Source organism: Euprymna scolopes, chromosome 33 (assembly GCF_053919585.1).
Source record: "Euprymna scolopes isolate OS-2025 chromosome 33, ASM5391958v1, whole genome shotgun sequence".
Lineage (NCBI taxonomy): Eukaryota > Metazoa > Mollusca > Cephalopoda > Sepiida > Sepiolidae > Euprymna > Euprymna scolopes.
The window spans coordinates 64,036,283-64,052,318 of record NC_136514.1 but is presented as its reverse complement, the minus strand read 5'-3'; the positions used below and the strand labels follow the sequence as shown (position 1 = coordinate 64,052,318).

General features: G+C 34.2%; 1 protein-coding gene across 7 annotated transcripts in view; it reads left to right on the top strand.

Moving 5' to 3' along the window:
• Positions 1 to 16,036, top strand: part of LOC145258267 (E3 SUMO-protein ligase PIAS2-like) — a 319,485-nt gene that overhangs the window by 19,509 nt on the left and 283,940 nt on the right. For all 7 annotated transcript variants that reach the window (XM_080116258.1, XM_080116255.1, XM_080116257.1 and 4 more), the window contains exon 2: positions 1,407 to 1,567. In XM_080116258.1, coding sequence (XP_079972384.1) covers positions 1,407 to 1,567 — 161 coding nt within the window. The remainder of the gene's footprint in view (positions 1 to 1,406; positions 1,568 to 16,036) is intronic.

Genomic DNA, 16,036 nt, shown 5'->3' with positions numbered 1-16,036 from the left:
CATGATTGTGCAACTGTTTTGACCACACTCAGGACCGTCGATAACATATAATACATGCCATGGAAAAAGCCTGCTCAACCCTGACTTGTGTGAATGCCAGACTCTGAGCTTTAAAATTTTGCTTCTGCAAAAAATCTTGCTAATACAATAATTTAATCTTAATTTGACAGAAAAGAAGTTGACTGAATTTACATATACAAGCATGAACTATGATGCAACCAATGGTTAGTCGCTTTTTTTTTTGTCCAGGTATAATTTCATTTACTTTACATAAGTGCCATGTTCATTCACTTTCCAGTGAAGCACACCATGGGTAATATCACTATTCTTTTCTCATTAGATATTAGTAAGCCCCTCTCCCCACAACAGCAATAATAAAAAAAAAGACAGCTGAATAAATCATTTATACATAGTGTTTTAATTAATGAATGTGTACTTGTTTTATTTTTATATAGCTAAAACAATAATAGTTTAAAGTAAATAATTTAAAAACTAGCTGAAGTACCCATCAATACTGGGTTTAAACTTCTCTTCTACATCTCAATTCAAATCCTGCCCAGATGTGGCAACAGTACGCCATCCTTGGACGTACCTGGCTCTTATATAGATAGAAAATTGCATCAGCAGTGAGATATCTACTGGATCGATAGAAGGATCCCATCATTTTTCCAGTGGCCTTGGCAACGGATTTAATGTATGTGTTCCATTTAAGATTAGGAATAAAGCTTGTCAAAACATGAGGCCTCCCCAAGACGAAAGCCATTCATTTCAATTGATGCCAGATGGGGATCAGAGCGTTGATGATGTAAAGATAAAAGCTTGCATTAAAAGTAACAAGCCACCTCTTTCCCCATTATACCACTTGCTCAAGATCAGAGGAGAGAGAATCAGAGAGAACTTGGTCGTTTACGGTCTTAGATGTGCTACCATAGATAGTAGTGTCATCAGCATAGATGTCTATGAATGACGTAAGGATGTGATTTGGAAGATCATTAATATAGATCAGGAAGAGAGTTGGACCCAGGATGGACCCCCTGAGGGATTCCAGCATTAATACTAAGAGTTTCTGATTTCTGCCCATCAACCACTACTCTTATGAACTATTAGTGTGAAAGTTTCAATTAAATCACCTTTCAACCCCCTTTTCTAATAAAGTAATTAATCTTAATTATTCCAATCTCTCCCTCTAACTGTAGTCTTTTATTCTTTTTATTATTTGTATCACTTCTTTACATGCAATCTCAATATTACATTCCAATTTCCATGCACACACATTTTTTCAATTTAAATTTGAACTCGGTCATTGCTGAATAATTCAGCTAATAGCTGAATAATTAATTCAGAAAATATAAATTTTTGTGAATGTGGTATTTTTTAAAAAAATTAATGTATTTTTATTTTTTTAGCACATGATTATGAGCTTCCGTGTGTCGGAGCTTCAAGTTCTGCTTGGTTTTGCTGGCAAAAGTAAAAGTGGCCGTAAACAAGAACTACTCCAGAGAGCATTAGGTTTGGTCTCCAGAGTATGTTCGATACCTGTTCAAATAAAAATTCGGGAACTCTACAGGTAAGTTTATTTACTGCATTATTCATAGATTTGCTTGTCATCTCACTCAGCTTAAAAATATTAAATTCATCTGAAAAATAATTATATAAGATTCATTGCTTAAAACTATTTCAAACCCAAAAAGAAATCTGTCTATTAATTAAATATTAAATTGGAGAGTGATTTTTAAAAAAAAATTTTTTTTTTTTTGTGTGTGTGTGGATGCATGATTATATTAATAAATTGCCGGCAACATTATATAAGCCTTTATATGTAAGTTGTCATTTTTATTGGCTGCTGATGCAAAGTGAAAAGAAAAGTTAATTCTGAGGAGAAAATATATTTTCATTATTCATGCATGTTTTAGCCACATTTTTCTTGTTTTTATCACACAACTTACAATCATCTTCTTTAACCTACGAAAGTCAGTAAAATATTGTTTTCATTTAAACATAAAAAAAAACAGTTGTTTTACATGGGCAACTAATAAGAATAATATTATTTAATGTTTAATTAGAAAAAATGATCGCTTAGTATTGCCTGGCTGGAGGGCAGGATAACATCAAATACAGCAGTATCTGTGTTAAACATAATTTTGTTTAACATAACTTAATGAATATAAATAATTATTTTTATTGCTGTAATATAAAGGCTATATACAAAAAAAATAACTTTTTAGTTACAAAATGATTTTTTAAAAATTTATTTAATAAAATAATTTTCCAAACAAAACTTAAATTTGCTAATTATTAACAAGACATTGAAACGTCATGTTGAAAAACAAATGTCACTAATTTATGTAATAGAAACTTTGATATTAAAATTGTTTCAAAATGATAAATTGCTGTTTATGTTTATGTTTATGACAGAAATGTAGGGTTAATTTTTATCCTTCAAATATTTTTAGTGTTTTGAGTCAGAACTTAATTTATTTCTATTTAAAATGTTTTTATTTAAATAAAAACCCAATCAGTCATGACATTAGGATATGATGAGTTAAATGGTTTATCTGTTTTTATATAAGTGTCCATCATTCATAGATGCATTTTTGGCTGAAGTTGTAAAATAGATGACTAGCAACTAAGAGCTCATTTGATGCTGTCTGGATTGACACCTATGGTTTGGAGCACAACCTCATAATCTGCAGCTTATTATACTTACTAATTCTTTATGAAGCCATCATCTTGTATCTTAACCAGGTGCTCAACCCAACACTTTGCCTACTAGACGCTATCCTCAAGTGTTTAAGGTCTCTCTGTACAGGGGTTTGTTAGAATAACCTGGCATGAGGATACTTTTCCACTGAAGTAAACCCTGACTAAATACTCAAAATTACATGGTATTTGCTGCCCAAATAAGATCTCCTATGGTTAGCCAACATTGGCTTTTACAAGGAATGGTACACCTTCTCCAAGTGATGTTACCTCAAGTAATAACAGCTCAAAGCTGGATATTCAACCAGACAAGATGAATTCTGGTCCTGGAATCCAGTAAAGAAATCTATACTATAAAATATTTAAATGGTCAATTGGAGACAGGAAGATTATGTTCCCAACTTCTTTACAAACTAGTATGAGCTGCTATAATGGTGAAAAAAAAAGCATTAACACCTCAAGAACCAAGATCATGCATGACATCTGGCAGCCGTTCATGTTAGATGGGGGTCAACCTAGAAGACATGCAGTCATTCATCTACGTTGGTTCAACTATTGTACAATTTGGACAAGGAGCAGCTGAGGTAAGATGCTAAATAGGAGTTGAAATTTCTGTTTTCATCCACATCAGCTGGTTACTGTAATTTCAACAAGAGATCTCAGCGGCTACCAAGTGATATATCTATCGAGTTATGGCACAGACAATCCTTTTCTGTGAAACATGGCTAATGAAAATAGTTGATCTGCATCGTCTTGAAAATGGTTTATGAGCAAAATTATTTTAATACAATTGCTGCTACTTCTATTTTAAAAGATATACATTTTCTTTTATTTCCGAACATACTTATAAATACAACTTTTGTCTGTAAATCTTGTTTGTGCTTTTTATTTATAGTTATTTCACGTCAATGTAAATTTAAAGACATTTAAATGTGTATATCTTTATATTTTTGTAATACATATGGTTTGTTTGTTGGAATTTGTTTTTTCCAAGCAGTTTGCTTGGAAAATTTTATAAATTGAAAACAAAATAAAAAAATGAAGCAACTTTTATCTTTAGCTTATTTACCTATGCATAAACTACAACATACCTTTAAGATATTCTCCTTGCATAACTAAGAATAAATGGTAAATATGAAGAATTACTCCACCCTCGAAAATTCCTTGAAAATTACCACTCATAGGTTTTCGGGTTGCTGATAACGTTTAAAATTATGGCAAACGAGTAGTTTCCAAGATATGAAGAAATGTTAGTTTTAAAAAAGTGGAGGTTTGATTCGTCAGTTCTTAGCAGCATCGTTTATAAATAGAATCGTCCGACTGTGTGGGATCATACCCCATTAACCCAAAATATTGCAACATCCTCCCTATTTTTTATAATGGGGAAGTCCCTTGTGATTGTTCTGCTCAAAAGTAAATATATATTTTTATATTTACTTAGACATAACAAAAATTAGAACTCATTTGGATCTTAGAATTCCAGCATTTAAAAAGACGCCATTTTTAATTGTGTTCAAATGTCCAAAAGGAAAATTACAAAGATTTTTTTTTTAAGCAAAAGTATTAGTATGTTAAAGTGTTAATACAAATAAAATGGATACAGTTTAACGTCTTGCCCAAGACTAATTTTTTTTTTTTATGACAGTTTTGTTACTGTATAGCATATGTCGGGCCTGGTTGCAGTCATTAAATATATAAGACTACCTATAATTTCGCGATATTGTGTGTCATTTATTATTTCAGATTCTGTGTGTATATTTTTATTAATATCATTTTCGACCGGTGTAGAGCGTTTCTTGCACTCTCCCATTCCAAATTTTAATAGTATTTTGTCGATGTATCTCGATTGAGTCATCGTAACAAGTCCTTTGCTTTGAGTAAATTCTATCCCCAGAAACCAGGATATTTTGCCAAGATCGGTCATTTTGAATCTTTTATTTAATTTGTTCTTAACATCAGTTAACATTATGTCACAATTTGATGCGATTAAAATATCATCGACCCACAAAATCAAAATCAGTAGTTTATCGTCTTTGTGTTGGGTATATAAACAGGGGTCTACAGCGCATTGTCTAAATTGTTGTTTAATACTATAATCATGGAATACTGTGTTCCAACACTGAGCACTCTGCTTTAGACCATATAATGACTTGTTAAGTCGCCACACGCTATTTTTATTTTTCATTATAAATCCCTCTGGAGGGGTAATATAAATTTCACAGTCTATTGGGGCATTCAAATAAGCATTCCCTACGTCCATTTGATGGATGTCCAGGTCACATTGTGATGCGACTTGCAGTAAAATTCCGATTGTCGCTGGGCCTGTGGTCAGTGAAAACGTAGAAAAGTATTCTTTACCATAAATCTGAAAGCACCCCTTAGCAACAAATCTTGCTTTGTACTGTTCTACGCCTGATGCTGTACTCTTTTGTAAAGACCCATCTGGTACAAATAACATGTTTATCTCTTGGGAGAGGCACTACCGTATAGGTATCATTTTCAATTAAGGCATCTATTTCTTTTTTCATGGCAATTTTCCATTCATCACAATGTTCTGAATTAATTGCTTCGTTGAAGCTTTTTGGCGCATTTACCATTGAACAGCAATAGTCGATTTGATAATCCTTTATATTGTCGACCACAAAAAAATCGGGTCATCTTCTATTTCTTTTAGGATATCTCTCGACTTTATCATCATCATCATCATCATGGACACTCTCGTCTCCGTAATTTTTATTGTTTTCGTTTGTTCTAATTATTTGAGGTAATATAATTCCATCCTCTTCATATGACTGGTTTTCGTCTTTACAATTAAACGTGTCTGTGAATTTTACACACTAGATTCTTTTTATTTTATTTTTTTCGGGAAAAAATATTAAATTGGCTGGACTGTTTTTATCGTATCCAAGAAAATATACCTCTGTCGGCTTTAATATTCAATTTACTCTTTTTCTCTATATATGCGAAGCAAGTTGAACCAAATATATGCATTCTGCTTAAATTTGTTTTTTTATCGCAGAAAGATTCATATGGAGTTTTAGATAGTGTTTTGTTAAAGCACCTGTTGCGTATATAAGCTGCCGCCATAAGTGCATACGTCCAGAGGTTTTTAGGGAGTTTGGATTCAATGAGTAGGCATCTTGCCATTTCAAAAAGTGTCCGCCACGCACGTTCAGCAGTCCCGTTTTGGTGTGGCGATCTAAGAGCTGATGTTTCATGCCTGATATGATGGTTAATTAGTAAAAGTTCAAAGTCTTTATTGGTGAATTCCGTACCGTTGTCAGAGCGAATACACTTGATTTTGCCGTAGGGGGCCATGTTGGCTAGATATTTCTTAGTTGCTAGCAGGGTATCAGATTTGTTCTTTAAAAAGTAAACCATTATTAAACCTGAATGGTCATCTACGAAATTCAACACATATCTATGTTCTCTGGCCATCCGTTCTACGGGACCGTTCAAGTCACCATTGATAGGATTTTTTTTTTTTTTTTTTTTGCCTTTTTGTCTGGTATCTTGTTTTGATAGTTTGTCATTTTCCTTTGCGTACAGACGTCGCAGTTGAAGGTTTTTGATGTTTGTATTTGCATTCCATCAACTACAGTCGGCAACTTTTTGATATCAGGAATATTGCAGTGTCCAAGAATTTTATGCCATGTCTGTAGATCATGACAGGCGGTTTTTGATGGGACTACACTATTTAAATAATATAGTCTTCTATTTTCTTTAATGTCGAATACAGTTCCATTCGGGTATACCAGTTTTGTTTTATTGGGGCTAAAGTTTATATTTGCACCTTGTTTTGTGGCAGCTTGTACAGAAAATATATTTTGCTTAATTTTTGGGATTAGAAGAGCGTTTTCTAGAATACAGAAACACAATTCACCTTTATTGTTCTTTAGCGAGATTTTCGCATTGCCTCTTTTCAAAACGATATCATTGACTCGACTCCCGTCAGCTAGTTCTACAAAATGATTTTGTGGATTAAAGTTGGGATCAAAATTGATAAAATCAGATTCCTTTGTAATCACATGTGCCGTGGCCCCACAATCGATAAGAAAATTATTATTGCTTGTTGACGCATCAAATGTACACGAAAATAAAAATGTATGTTCGCTAACAGAGCTCTCTACATTTTTAATGTAGTCGCCATTTTGAGTCCTGTATCCACATTGGAAACTCTTGTGATTAGGTCAGTTCAGTGTATAAAGAAATAATTTTGGGTTTTCCTTTCGATAAATAATGCTCTCTCAATATGTTTAATGCTTTGCAGCCGTCGTCCAGGGCTTCTCTCATTACCAGTGATAGACTTCAGTCATCTAAACACTGTATTAATTCCGCAAAGACAGTTGCGTTCTTTTCAATGAAGTCGGGGTCGTTTCTGTTTTCAGGTTGTGTTTCTAGTACTTTGTGTAGCTTTTGGTTTCGTAGATATCCCAGAAATTTAACTTGCCACAATTAAAATTTTGATTCGGATTCATCGAAATAAAGACGCACGCTGGGCGCATAACCTCTAGAAGTGTAAGCCATTTTGAGTTTCAGAACAGTTTCAGATGGTTTGCTGTTACAGACAAGTCCTGGGAGGTGACTTCTTTGTAGTAGACAGTTCCACAGAACAAAATATTCTTACCGTGTCGAAACCCGGGAAAAGAACATGTGAAATTGCTCCAGAAAAGGTTTAATATTTATGAAGCAATTCTGGTTTCTGATTGGTTTGTAGCAGAACGTGAATTAATTTGATTCGTCAGTTCTTAGCAGCATCGGTTATAAATAGAATCGTCCAACTATGTGGGATCATACCCCATTAGAAAACAAAATATTGCAACAACTTTTCTATATTAATTTAAGGTAAAATGAGCACCCACTTTGTGGGCACGATTTTGTTCCCGGGGGGTGGGGGGAGGGGGGTCTTTTGGAAAATCGTTTAAAATTACCACTAACGGTTTAAATTCCAGGAAACAAGTAGTTTCCAAGATCCAAGATATGAAGAAATGCACTCACATTATGGTCGCCTGTTTTTTTGAGAGGAGGGACTGCCGGTTTGTTTTTCGTACTTTTTTTTGGAGGAGGGATATTATTATTATTATTATTGAACTTGTATAGTTTTTTAATAGGTGCTTATGCAATTTAATTAACTGTTTTAACGTAAAGTAATGCGCCGACATTAATGTAAACAGAATTTTTGTAAAATATTAAGCAGTTCTTCTGCTCCAAACAATTAATTAAACTGCATAAGCACCTGTTAAAAAACTATACAAGTTCTATAATTGAATATTCCCCGTCAAAAAAAAGAACGAAAAACAAACCGGCATCCCCCCCCTTAAAAAAAGCGACCATAAAGTGAGTGCATTTCTTCATATCTTGGAAGGTACTTGTTTCCTTGAATTTTAAAAGTTAGTGGTAATTTTAAACGATTTTCCGAGGGTGGAAAGAAAGCCCCCACCCCCTCTGAAAAAAGTCGTGGCCACAAAGTGGGTACTTATTTACGTTATATTATAGAAAAGTGATCCCCCACTTTTTTAAAACATACATTTCTTCATATCTTGGAAACTACTAATTTGTCGTAATTTTAAACGTTATTTTGGTTTTCAGCGACCCCGAAAACCTATAAGGGTGGTAATTTTAAAGGAATTTTCGAGGGTGGAGTAATTCTTCATATTTACCGAATAAATTAATATAATTATTTTTACAAGAGAAATATTAGAGACGTGTTAAATCAACATAGTTGGAGGGATGAGAGAAATACCTAGAAAGTTCAGTTAAAGTTAATTATTAATTACAACTATATTATGTTTCAATGGATGACATCTTTTTATTACTTCAGCATCTATTACATCATACATTATCTCTCTCTGATATCTTCAACCTGTTTTACTGAATTATTTCATTTGACTGGTTTCTCCAATTCTGACGTTATTGAATATGCACGGACACAAACATACAAAAGACAATGTTCAAAGCAAAGGCTCCCTGCTTTGGTAAACTTCTGGGTCTGACCTTTATTCTTGACCTGAAATAGAAGACTTACATCAAATCTGTTGCCAAGGTTGCTGGAAAATAGTTGCATCATTTTACTACTCCAGAAGGTATTTAACTCCCGACGCAATCTTCTATCTGTGTAACAGCCAAATATGTCCTAAAATGGTTGCTATATCTGGATTGGAGCTGGATGGATCCCGCCTTGACAAAGTTGAAAACCAGTTTCAAAACTTAGTAGGTGATGCCCTTTTATCTTCCTTGCAACCTCTTTTCTATAGAAGAGATGCTGCAAGTGCTCATCTGAGCTTCAACCTATGGCTCCCCCCCCCCCCTCCTTGGCAAACTTTCACAAAATCACTTGTCTGGCTACAATGACCGTCAACAGTTCCCCTACTCTCTATCTGTGCCTAAATCTAAATACAAATTTCATGAACAAAGTTTCTTTCAAAGATAGGGATTAGTGAGTGTACAGTAGTCAATAGGACAATATCATACTAATTATTAGTAATAAAAATTCAGTAAATTGGATTACTTAAGGAGACAGCTCATCAAGAACTTGTTCATGTTGGACATGAATACAGCCAAATTGTAGTCAGCTGGAAAGCAGGGAAACTGAATAGTTCCACAGGCATGCACTTCTAAGAAAGAAGCTTTGTTCATGGAATCTACGCTTAGGTTTAGGCACAGATAAAGAGTGGGGGGGGGTTATCGATAGTGATTTCAACTAGACGAGTGGGGTTTTTTTTTTTTTCTTTTTTGTGAAAGTTTGGCAAGGGCGGGGAGCATAGATTGGACCTCAAAGCACTCCCCATAAAAATAACGATAAAGCAGGGACAGGCTCACAACATCTCTTCTGTGGAAAAGAGGTTGCAAGGGAGAGAAAGGGGCATCCCCCACTAGGCTACAAAATCTATTTTGAAGGCAGGATAAGCTGCTTCTGGCAGCTCTCGCCCAGATGTGGTAACAGTACTCCATCCTCAGACATATTTGGCTCTTATATATGTAGAGAATTGCATTGACAGTGAGATATCTACTAGAGCAGTAGAATGATCCCACCATTTTTCCAGCAACCTTGGCAACGGATTTGATGTATGTTCCATTTCAGATCAGGAGTAAAGGTAAAATCCAGAAGCTTGTCAAAACATGAAGCCTCCCCAAGATGAGAGCCATTGATGCCAGATGGGGATCAGAGTGTTGATGATGTATAAATAGAAGCTTGGTTTTAGATACATTAAAATTAACCAGCTTCCAACAGAATCTCCCTTAAAATTTTAACATAGTATTTCTTGTAACTGACCAGTGGGAACCCAGTGCATGTAAATCATGCCTATGCTGTCAAAAAAAATGGATCATCATAAGTTTCTGGTTGCTTTTGCTCTGTCTGGCCTTCTTGGGTCTGGGAGAGATAGCATGCTTCCACTGGGAACTCTGTCTTTGGATTATAGCAATAAATCCAGCTTTCATCGCGGGTCACTTGAACATCAAAAACTGCAGGATCTGAATTGATCAGCTCGACCATCTCCCTGCTGTCATGACAACGTCTTTTTTTCTGATCTTTTCTGAATACCTTTGGGACAAACTTTGCACAAATCTTCCGCATCTTAAGTTCCTCGAATAATTGTGTACAGTTCCCACACTAACATCAAACTGTGTACTTATTTTGTCAATCAACTCTGGTGTTCTGACTTCCTTACTCCTCTCATCATCCCTCACATTGAATCTTTTATGCCACTCAAAAACTGATGCTCAATTCATGCAAGATGGTCCAAAAGCAGTCTGAAGCATTCTATATGTTTCTGTGGCATTTTTTCTAAGTTTTAACAAAAATTTTATTGCATATCGTCTTTCTAAAGTGTCCTCACATCCAAATTGCATTTTTGAAATTTACCAGCTGTGACAATTGGGCTGTAGTAGGTTGTATTTCAATTCCTGCTGTAGCTGTTCATTTGAACCTGAAATCATAAAAATTGATTAGTCATCTCATAAGATGTATCTCAATAACATACTGATTTTTAAAGAGTCTACAACAATTTTAAATGCCTCTACAAAAAAGTCTGAAAACTTAAGGCACCTCATAACTATATAAAATATATATCAATAACAAAGAAGGGGGTGATAATCATATAAATGCTGCAGATTTTTAAATAAAAATACTTTCTTTTTTGGAGACAAGGCTGATTGACACAGGTAAGGAAGATTTATTTTTTTATTTTTTTTTTTGATAATATGAATAGATTAGCATAATTAATCTGGAGCAAAACCCCTAGATCCCATTATCCATAACATTTTTGTTCTTTTGTTTAAAAAAGGTAATGTTTGATCAACACTGCTGAAGAGCCATGATTTAATATGTTGCTTTGTTTTTAAATCCTTGAAACAGTGTTTCATGGTAAACAACTGATGATCCCTGAAAACTTTATTATTGAAAATTCGAGAAAGCAAGTTGATTCAACGTCTGCAGAAAATTAAATGATTATTGACAAAATAATTTTCCAACAAAGAACTAAAAATGTCTTTTTTAATTATTTTTTATAGTTTTCAAGATTAAAAAACTTCCAAGACTAATAAAAGATGAGAAATAACTTTATAAAACTTTATTATACCATCAGATCAAAAAGAAAGGCAGAGGAGAAGGGGAGGAAAACTCCTTAGGCCATGACATTTTGAAGAAGGCGAAAACAAACCAGCATTATACAAAAACAAAGACTGGCTTAAGAACATTTAGTTTAGAAATGAAAGAACTTTTATTGATCCCCCGATTTATCAGAGAGGGACCTATGTTTTCAGTGACGTCAATGCGGCCACGCGATTGCCAGATAATTGTCCATTAGTTTTCCCTGAAAATTTCCCACAAATTATATTTTATTAAATAGATGTGCACAGTAAAAAAAACTTTTTTGCAAAAATTGCCGTTGCGCCCACAGGGTCTTAAAAGAGGTAAAAAAAAAATTCTCAAAATGTCCAAAAATGACATGTTTTGTCCCATAACTTTTGATCCTTCGATTAGATTTTTCTGAAACTTGGCCAAATTTTGGAGCCCATTGTTTTTAATATAAATTCAGTATGGGTGACCATGGAAAAATTCTGGTTCGCGTCCCCGGGGACTCTGTGCTGAAAACTCTTATGGCTTTTTTTTTTTTTTGTCAGATTTCTCAACAAAAACTTGATATATCTGACTATATAGTGATTTTACACGGTGGTCAACTCCAATATACATGTGTTAAGGCCTGAAACTGCATCGTTATCCATTTACATTGGGATTCGGCGCTCCCAAGGGCTGAAAGATCAAAAATGCCCCAAAATAACACCTTTTGCCCCATAGCATTTGATCCATGCATTAGATTTTCCTGAAACTTGGCCACAATGTGGAGGCCATTATTCTTAATATAAATTCAGTATGAGTGACCCTGGCAAAATTTTGGTTTGCATCCCTCTGGGACTTTTAGGGGTAAAAAACATGCCTTTTTTGAGCTCTTTTTTCATATTACTCAAAAACTTGATATGTATGTCTATATAGTGGTTTTCCATGGTGCTGAAAGGAGTTGTTAGAAAGGACTTGTTCTGCCTTAATAGAGTTCAAAATAAACTTCGTAGCCTTGTAGATGTCCTTTTCTTTTCCCTGCAACCTCTATCTCACAGAAGAGATGTTGCAAATTCGTCTCTGCTGTATCGTTATTCTCATGGCAAGTGCTCGACTGAGCTTCAATCTATGGTCCCCAAATGTCAAACTTTCACAAGAAATACTCATCTAGCTGAAAACACTATCAATAATTCCCCCCCACTCTTTATCTGTACCTAAACATAGATTCCATGAACAAAGCTTCTTTCTTAGAAGTGCACGCCTGTAGAATTGTCTCCCGTTTTCCTGCTTTCCAGCTGACTACAATCTGATTGTCTTCAAGTCCAATGTAAAGAAGTTCTTGATGAGCCAAATTTCCATTATTAACGATTACTATATTGTCCATTTGTACTGTACACTTTTAACCCTTATCCTCGAGTGGTCTCTGGGCCTTGATAAGTGGTGATGCCTATATAAAAAAAAAAAAAGAAAAAGTTTTTAAGCCGGTTTTTATATTTGTATAATGCTGGCTTTTTTCTCTTCTGATTTAGCTTCAAAATGCATGCCGTAAGGGTCTTTTTTTTTCCTTTTTTTTTTCTCCACTTCCTTGTTGATTTTATGACGATCTGAAGTTTTATGCAACTTTTATTTCTCATCGAAATTGCTCCTCTTAACCGTGTAGAGCTTTTACTATCTTTATATATATATATATATATATATATATATATATATATATATATATATATATATATATAATATAAAATATATATATACTAGCATGGGTACCCGGTGTTGCCTGGGTTGACATGAAGTTCTGTTTGGAACACACCTGCTATACTAATCATTTTCATCATGGGCAACGTGGATACCCCCACATCAATTCCAAAAATAAAAGAATGGATAAAAACATGTAAATGTAATCACCCCAAAAAAGAAGTATGTGATACCTTCTCCACCAGATATTTCGGCAGAAGGAATACAAAGAGAAGAAACTATTCTCCGGTTATTGAGCACTGGAACGAAACAATAAAAAAATAATTAAAAATAAATCACTACAACTTTTGTTTCAATAAAAATAGCGAATGCCCGTGTGATCAAAAAAAAATTTTTTAAAATAGCCAAGTAGGCAGAATCCCTAAAAAAAAATGAAAATCTACCAAAAATTAATTCCAAAAACAATTAAATTAAATTTTTCATCATTGTAATGCACCCCCCCCACTCCACACCCTCCCACCCATTGTAATTTGTCATATTTTGGGGTTTGTTTTGTTTATGAAATTAAATTGTTAGGTAAAAGTACAGAGTGGTCTCATAAAAATTAATTAACTTTATCGTTATTTTATGTTTTAAATGTAATTCCTGCCCCCACCACCAAAAAAAAACAAAAAAACAAATTGCATTTGTCATGTTTTGTCCTTCCCCCTCGATCGCCAAACTTGAAAAAATGCTAGAGGTGACGTCTTGTTGAATGCTTGGTAGCCAAAAAGTGGGTTCTCATTTTATGTAAAATTAATATGGCAAAGTGATCCCCCACTCTAAAATGTTAATTTTCTTTCTTTTCAAAATTTTTTCCATATTATAAAGGCTATTTAAACGTATTAGGCCAAATAAAGTAGATCTTTATTTTTTTTTAGGTGCGTCACAGCGTAAAAAATTGATCAATTTCTGTATAGCCGTTTATCTCTATATAAATAAAATGAACTCATTTTTTCCCCGTCTGATTTTGACATTAATAGGATTAAAAATCAAGATATTTCATGCAAATATAATATGCACAAACGGCAGAACAATATCTGAGGTGTGTTATAGGCTTATTATTTCTCAAATTCCTCGATAATCTTAGATTTCTATACTTTTTCTGCTGAGAAGTCATGGCCAAAATCGGTTAAGATCAATGGAAGTGGTAAAATATTTTCTCTCTAATAAATTCCTCCTCCCCCTGCCACCACTTAACACCGTTTGGGGATCGTTCACAAGGAACAGTTGAGAAGAGAACACCGGTTTGGCTTCGTAGTTCTTTCATGTGAAGTTATTTAAAATCACTAAACTAAGCTGCAGTGCTCTGTGGCATAGTGGTTAGCGTGCTGGACAATTCACATTATATTTTCACGTTCGCGCCGACCTACCGTAGTCGTTTTTTTTTTTTTTTTTTTTTTTTTTTCCTAAACAACTGGAATGGACTTTTCTTGGTGGCCGAACTGTTAACGTTGCAGATATTTTTTTTTGTTTTGTTTTTTTTCACACTTTATTTTCTTACTTTTACTCATGACTCCGGGTTTGATCCTTCCTACTTACCTACCATAACATTTTTTAAAACTCCCCCCCCCCCCCCCGTCCCGGAAACAAACACTCGGGCAACGCCGGGTACCCCCGCTAGTAGAATAATAAAAACAAACACATGGAATCTTTTCAGTTTTTCGTAAGTGTTTTTTTTTTTTTTTTTTTTTTTTTTTTTTTTTTAATATTTAAAAAACAAAAGCCAAACATTTTTTTATCTCCTTGGAATTATTTTTTCAAGCTAGAAATTTATTGAGATTACCAAATTATTTTATTGGTGATAGTTTTTTTTTTGTTAGCTCTAAAACAAAGATTTTAAAAAAATCGATGTTGGAATAATAATTCCAAATAAATTTAATTAAATATGTTATCAATATAATTTATTAAATAACGATTTTAAATAGAACACTTATAACAATTCTCTTGCTAGAAACATTAACTAAGATACCGCTATTTAATAAAATCGATTTTTCTTAATATAATATGCAAATGAGATTATCTTTTTATTGTATCTAGTTTTGCAAGAATCATACTATATATAGAAATATATGAGAGAGTAAAGTAAGGAACCTTTTGTATATATTAATCAAATTGTGAACTAACAAACAAACAGACAGGATTACAAATGATATATATACACACACACACACACACACACAGAGGGTGGAACGATAAAATTGTCGCCCTAGAAAAGACAATATGATTCCATTTCCATTTGATAACCGGATTTCATTTTTTGTTGGAAACCATCTGCTAGTTGGCCAGTTGTGTACAAATCTCAAGAACGATAGGAGCCTTCTATCATGTCTAAAAGTGGCACAATGTTCAACGAGCAAGATCAGAGATGCGCCACTGTACAACTCATGCTCTCTACTGATCCAAGTTATGACAACAGGATCATTGCCAGCATCTTCAAAATGTATTACTAGATTACTATGAATAACAGGTCAAAGGGTGATGAAAACAAAATTTCCAGCCATGGTTATGATCTTTAGTGTGGTTTCAAGTGAGGGCCACATCAGGACACCTTACATCTTCGAAGTCTGTTAGAAAGTCAACTCCAAAGAGACCCAGGCTTTACTTCAAAAGGAGTGCTACAACTTTGTATCCTTCCCTTATTGGGTCCCCTCCTTCCCCCTGCTGGACTACTTCGTTTGGTCATAGGTCAAGAACATCACCAACATGACTTCCTACAATACCAAAGCCAGCCTGATCACCAAGTATTCACCAAGCTCCCGCCAGTGCTTGTGGTAAAGGCATGCTCCCAGTTCCGGACCCATATCGAGGCGATGATTGAGACTGAAGACGGCTACATGAATAGATGTCAGCTCTACTACATAATCAAGTTACCTGAATTGATTTTTTTTTAATAAAAATTTAAAAATAAAGATGAGGTGTTGTTTTCGTTAGAGCAACAATTTTATCATTTCATCCTCTAATGTATGTGCCAGATGTTTATCCGTAGCTTGATTTCTAAAAAATAAAAAAAATATCCTGACATCTATACTTCCTGTTCTCTATATA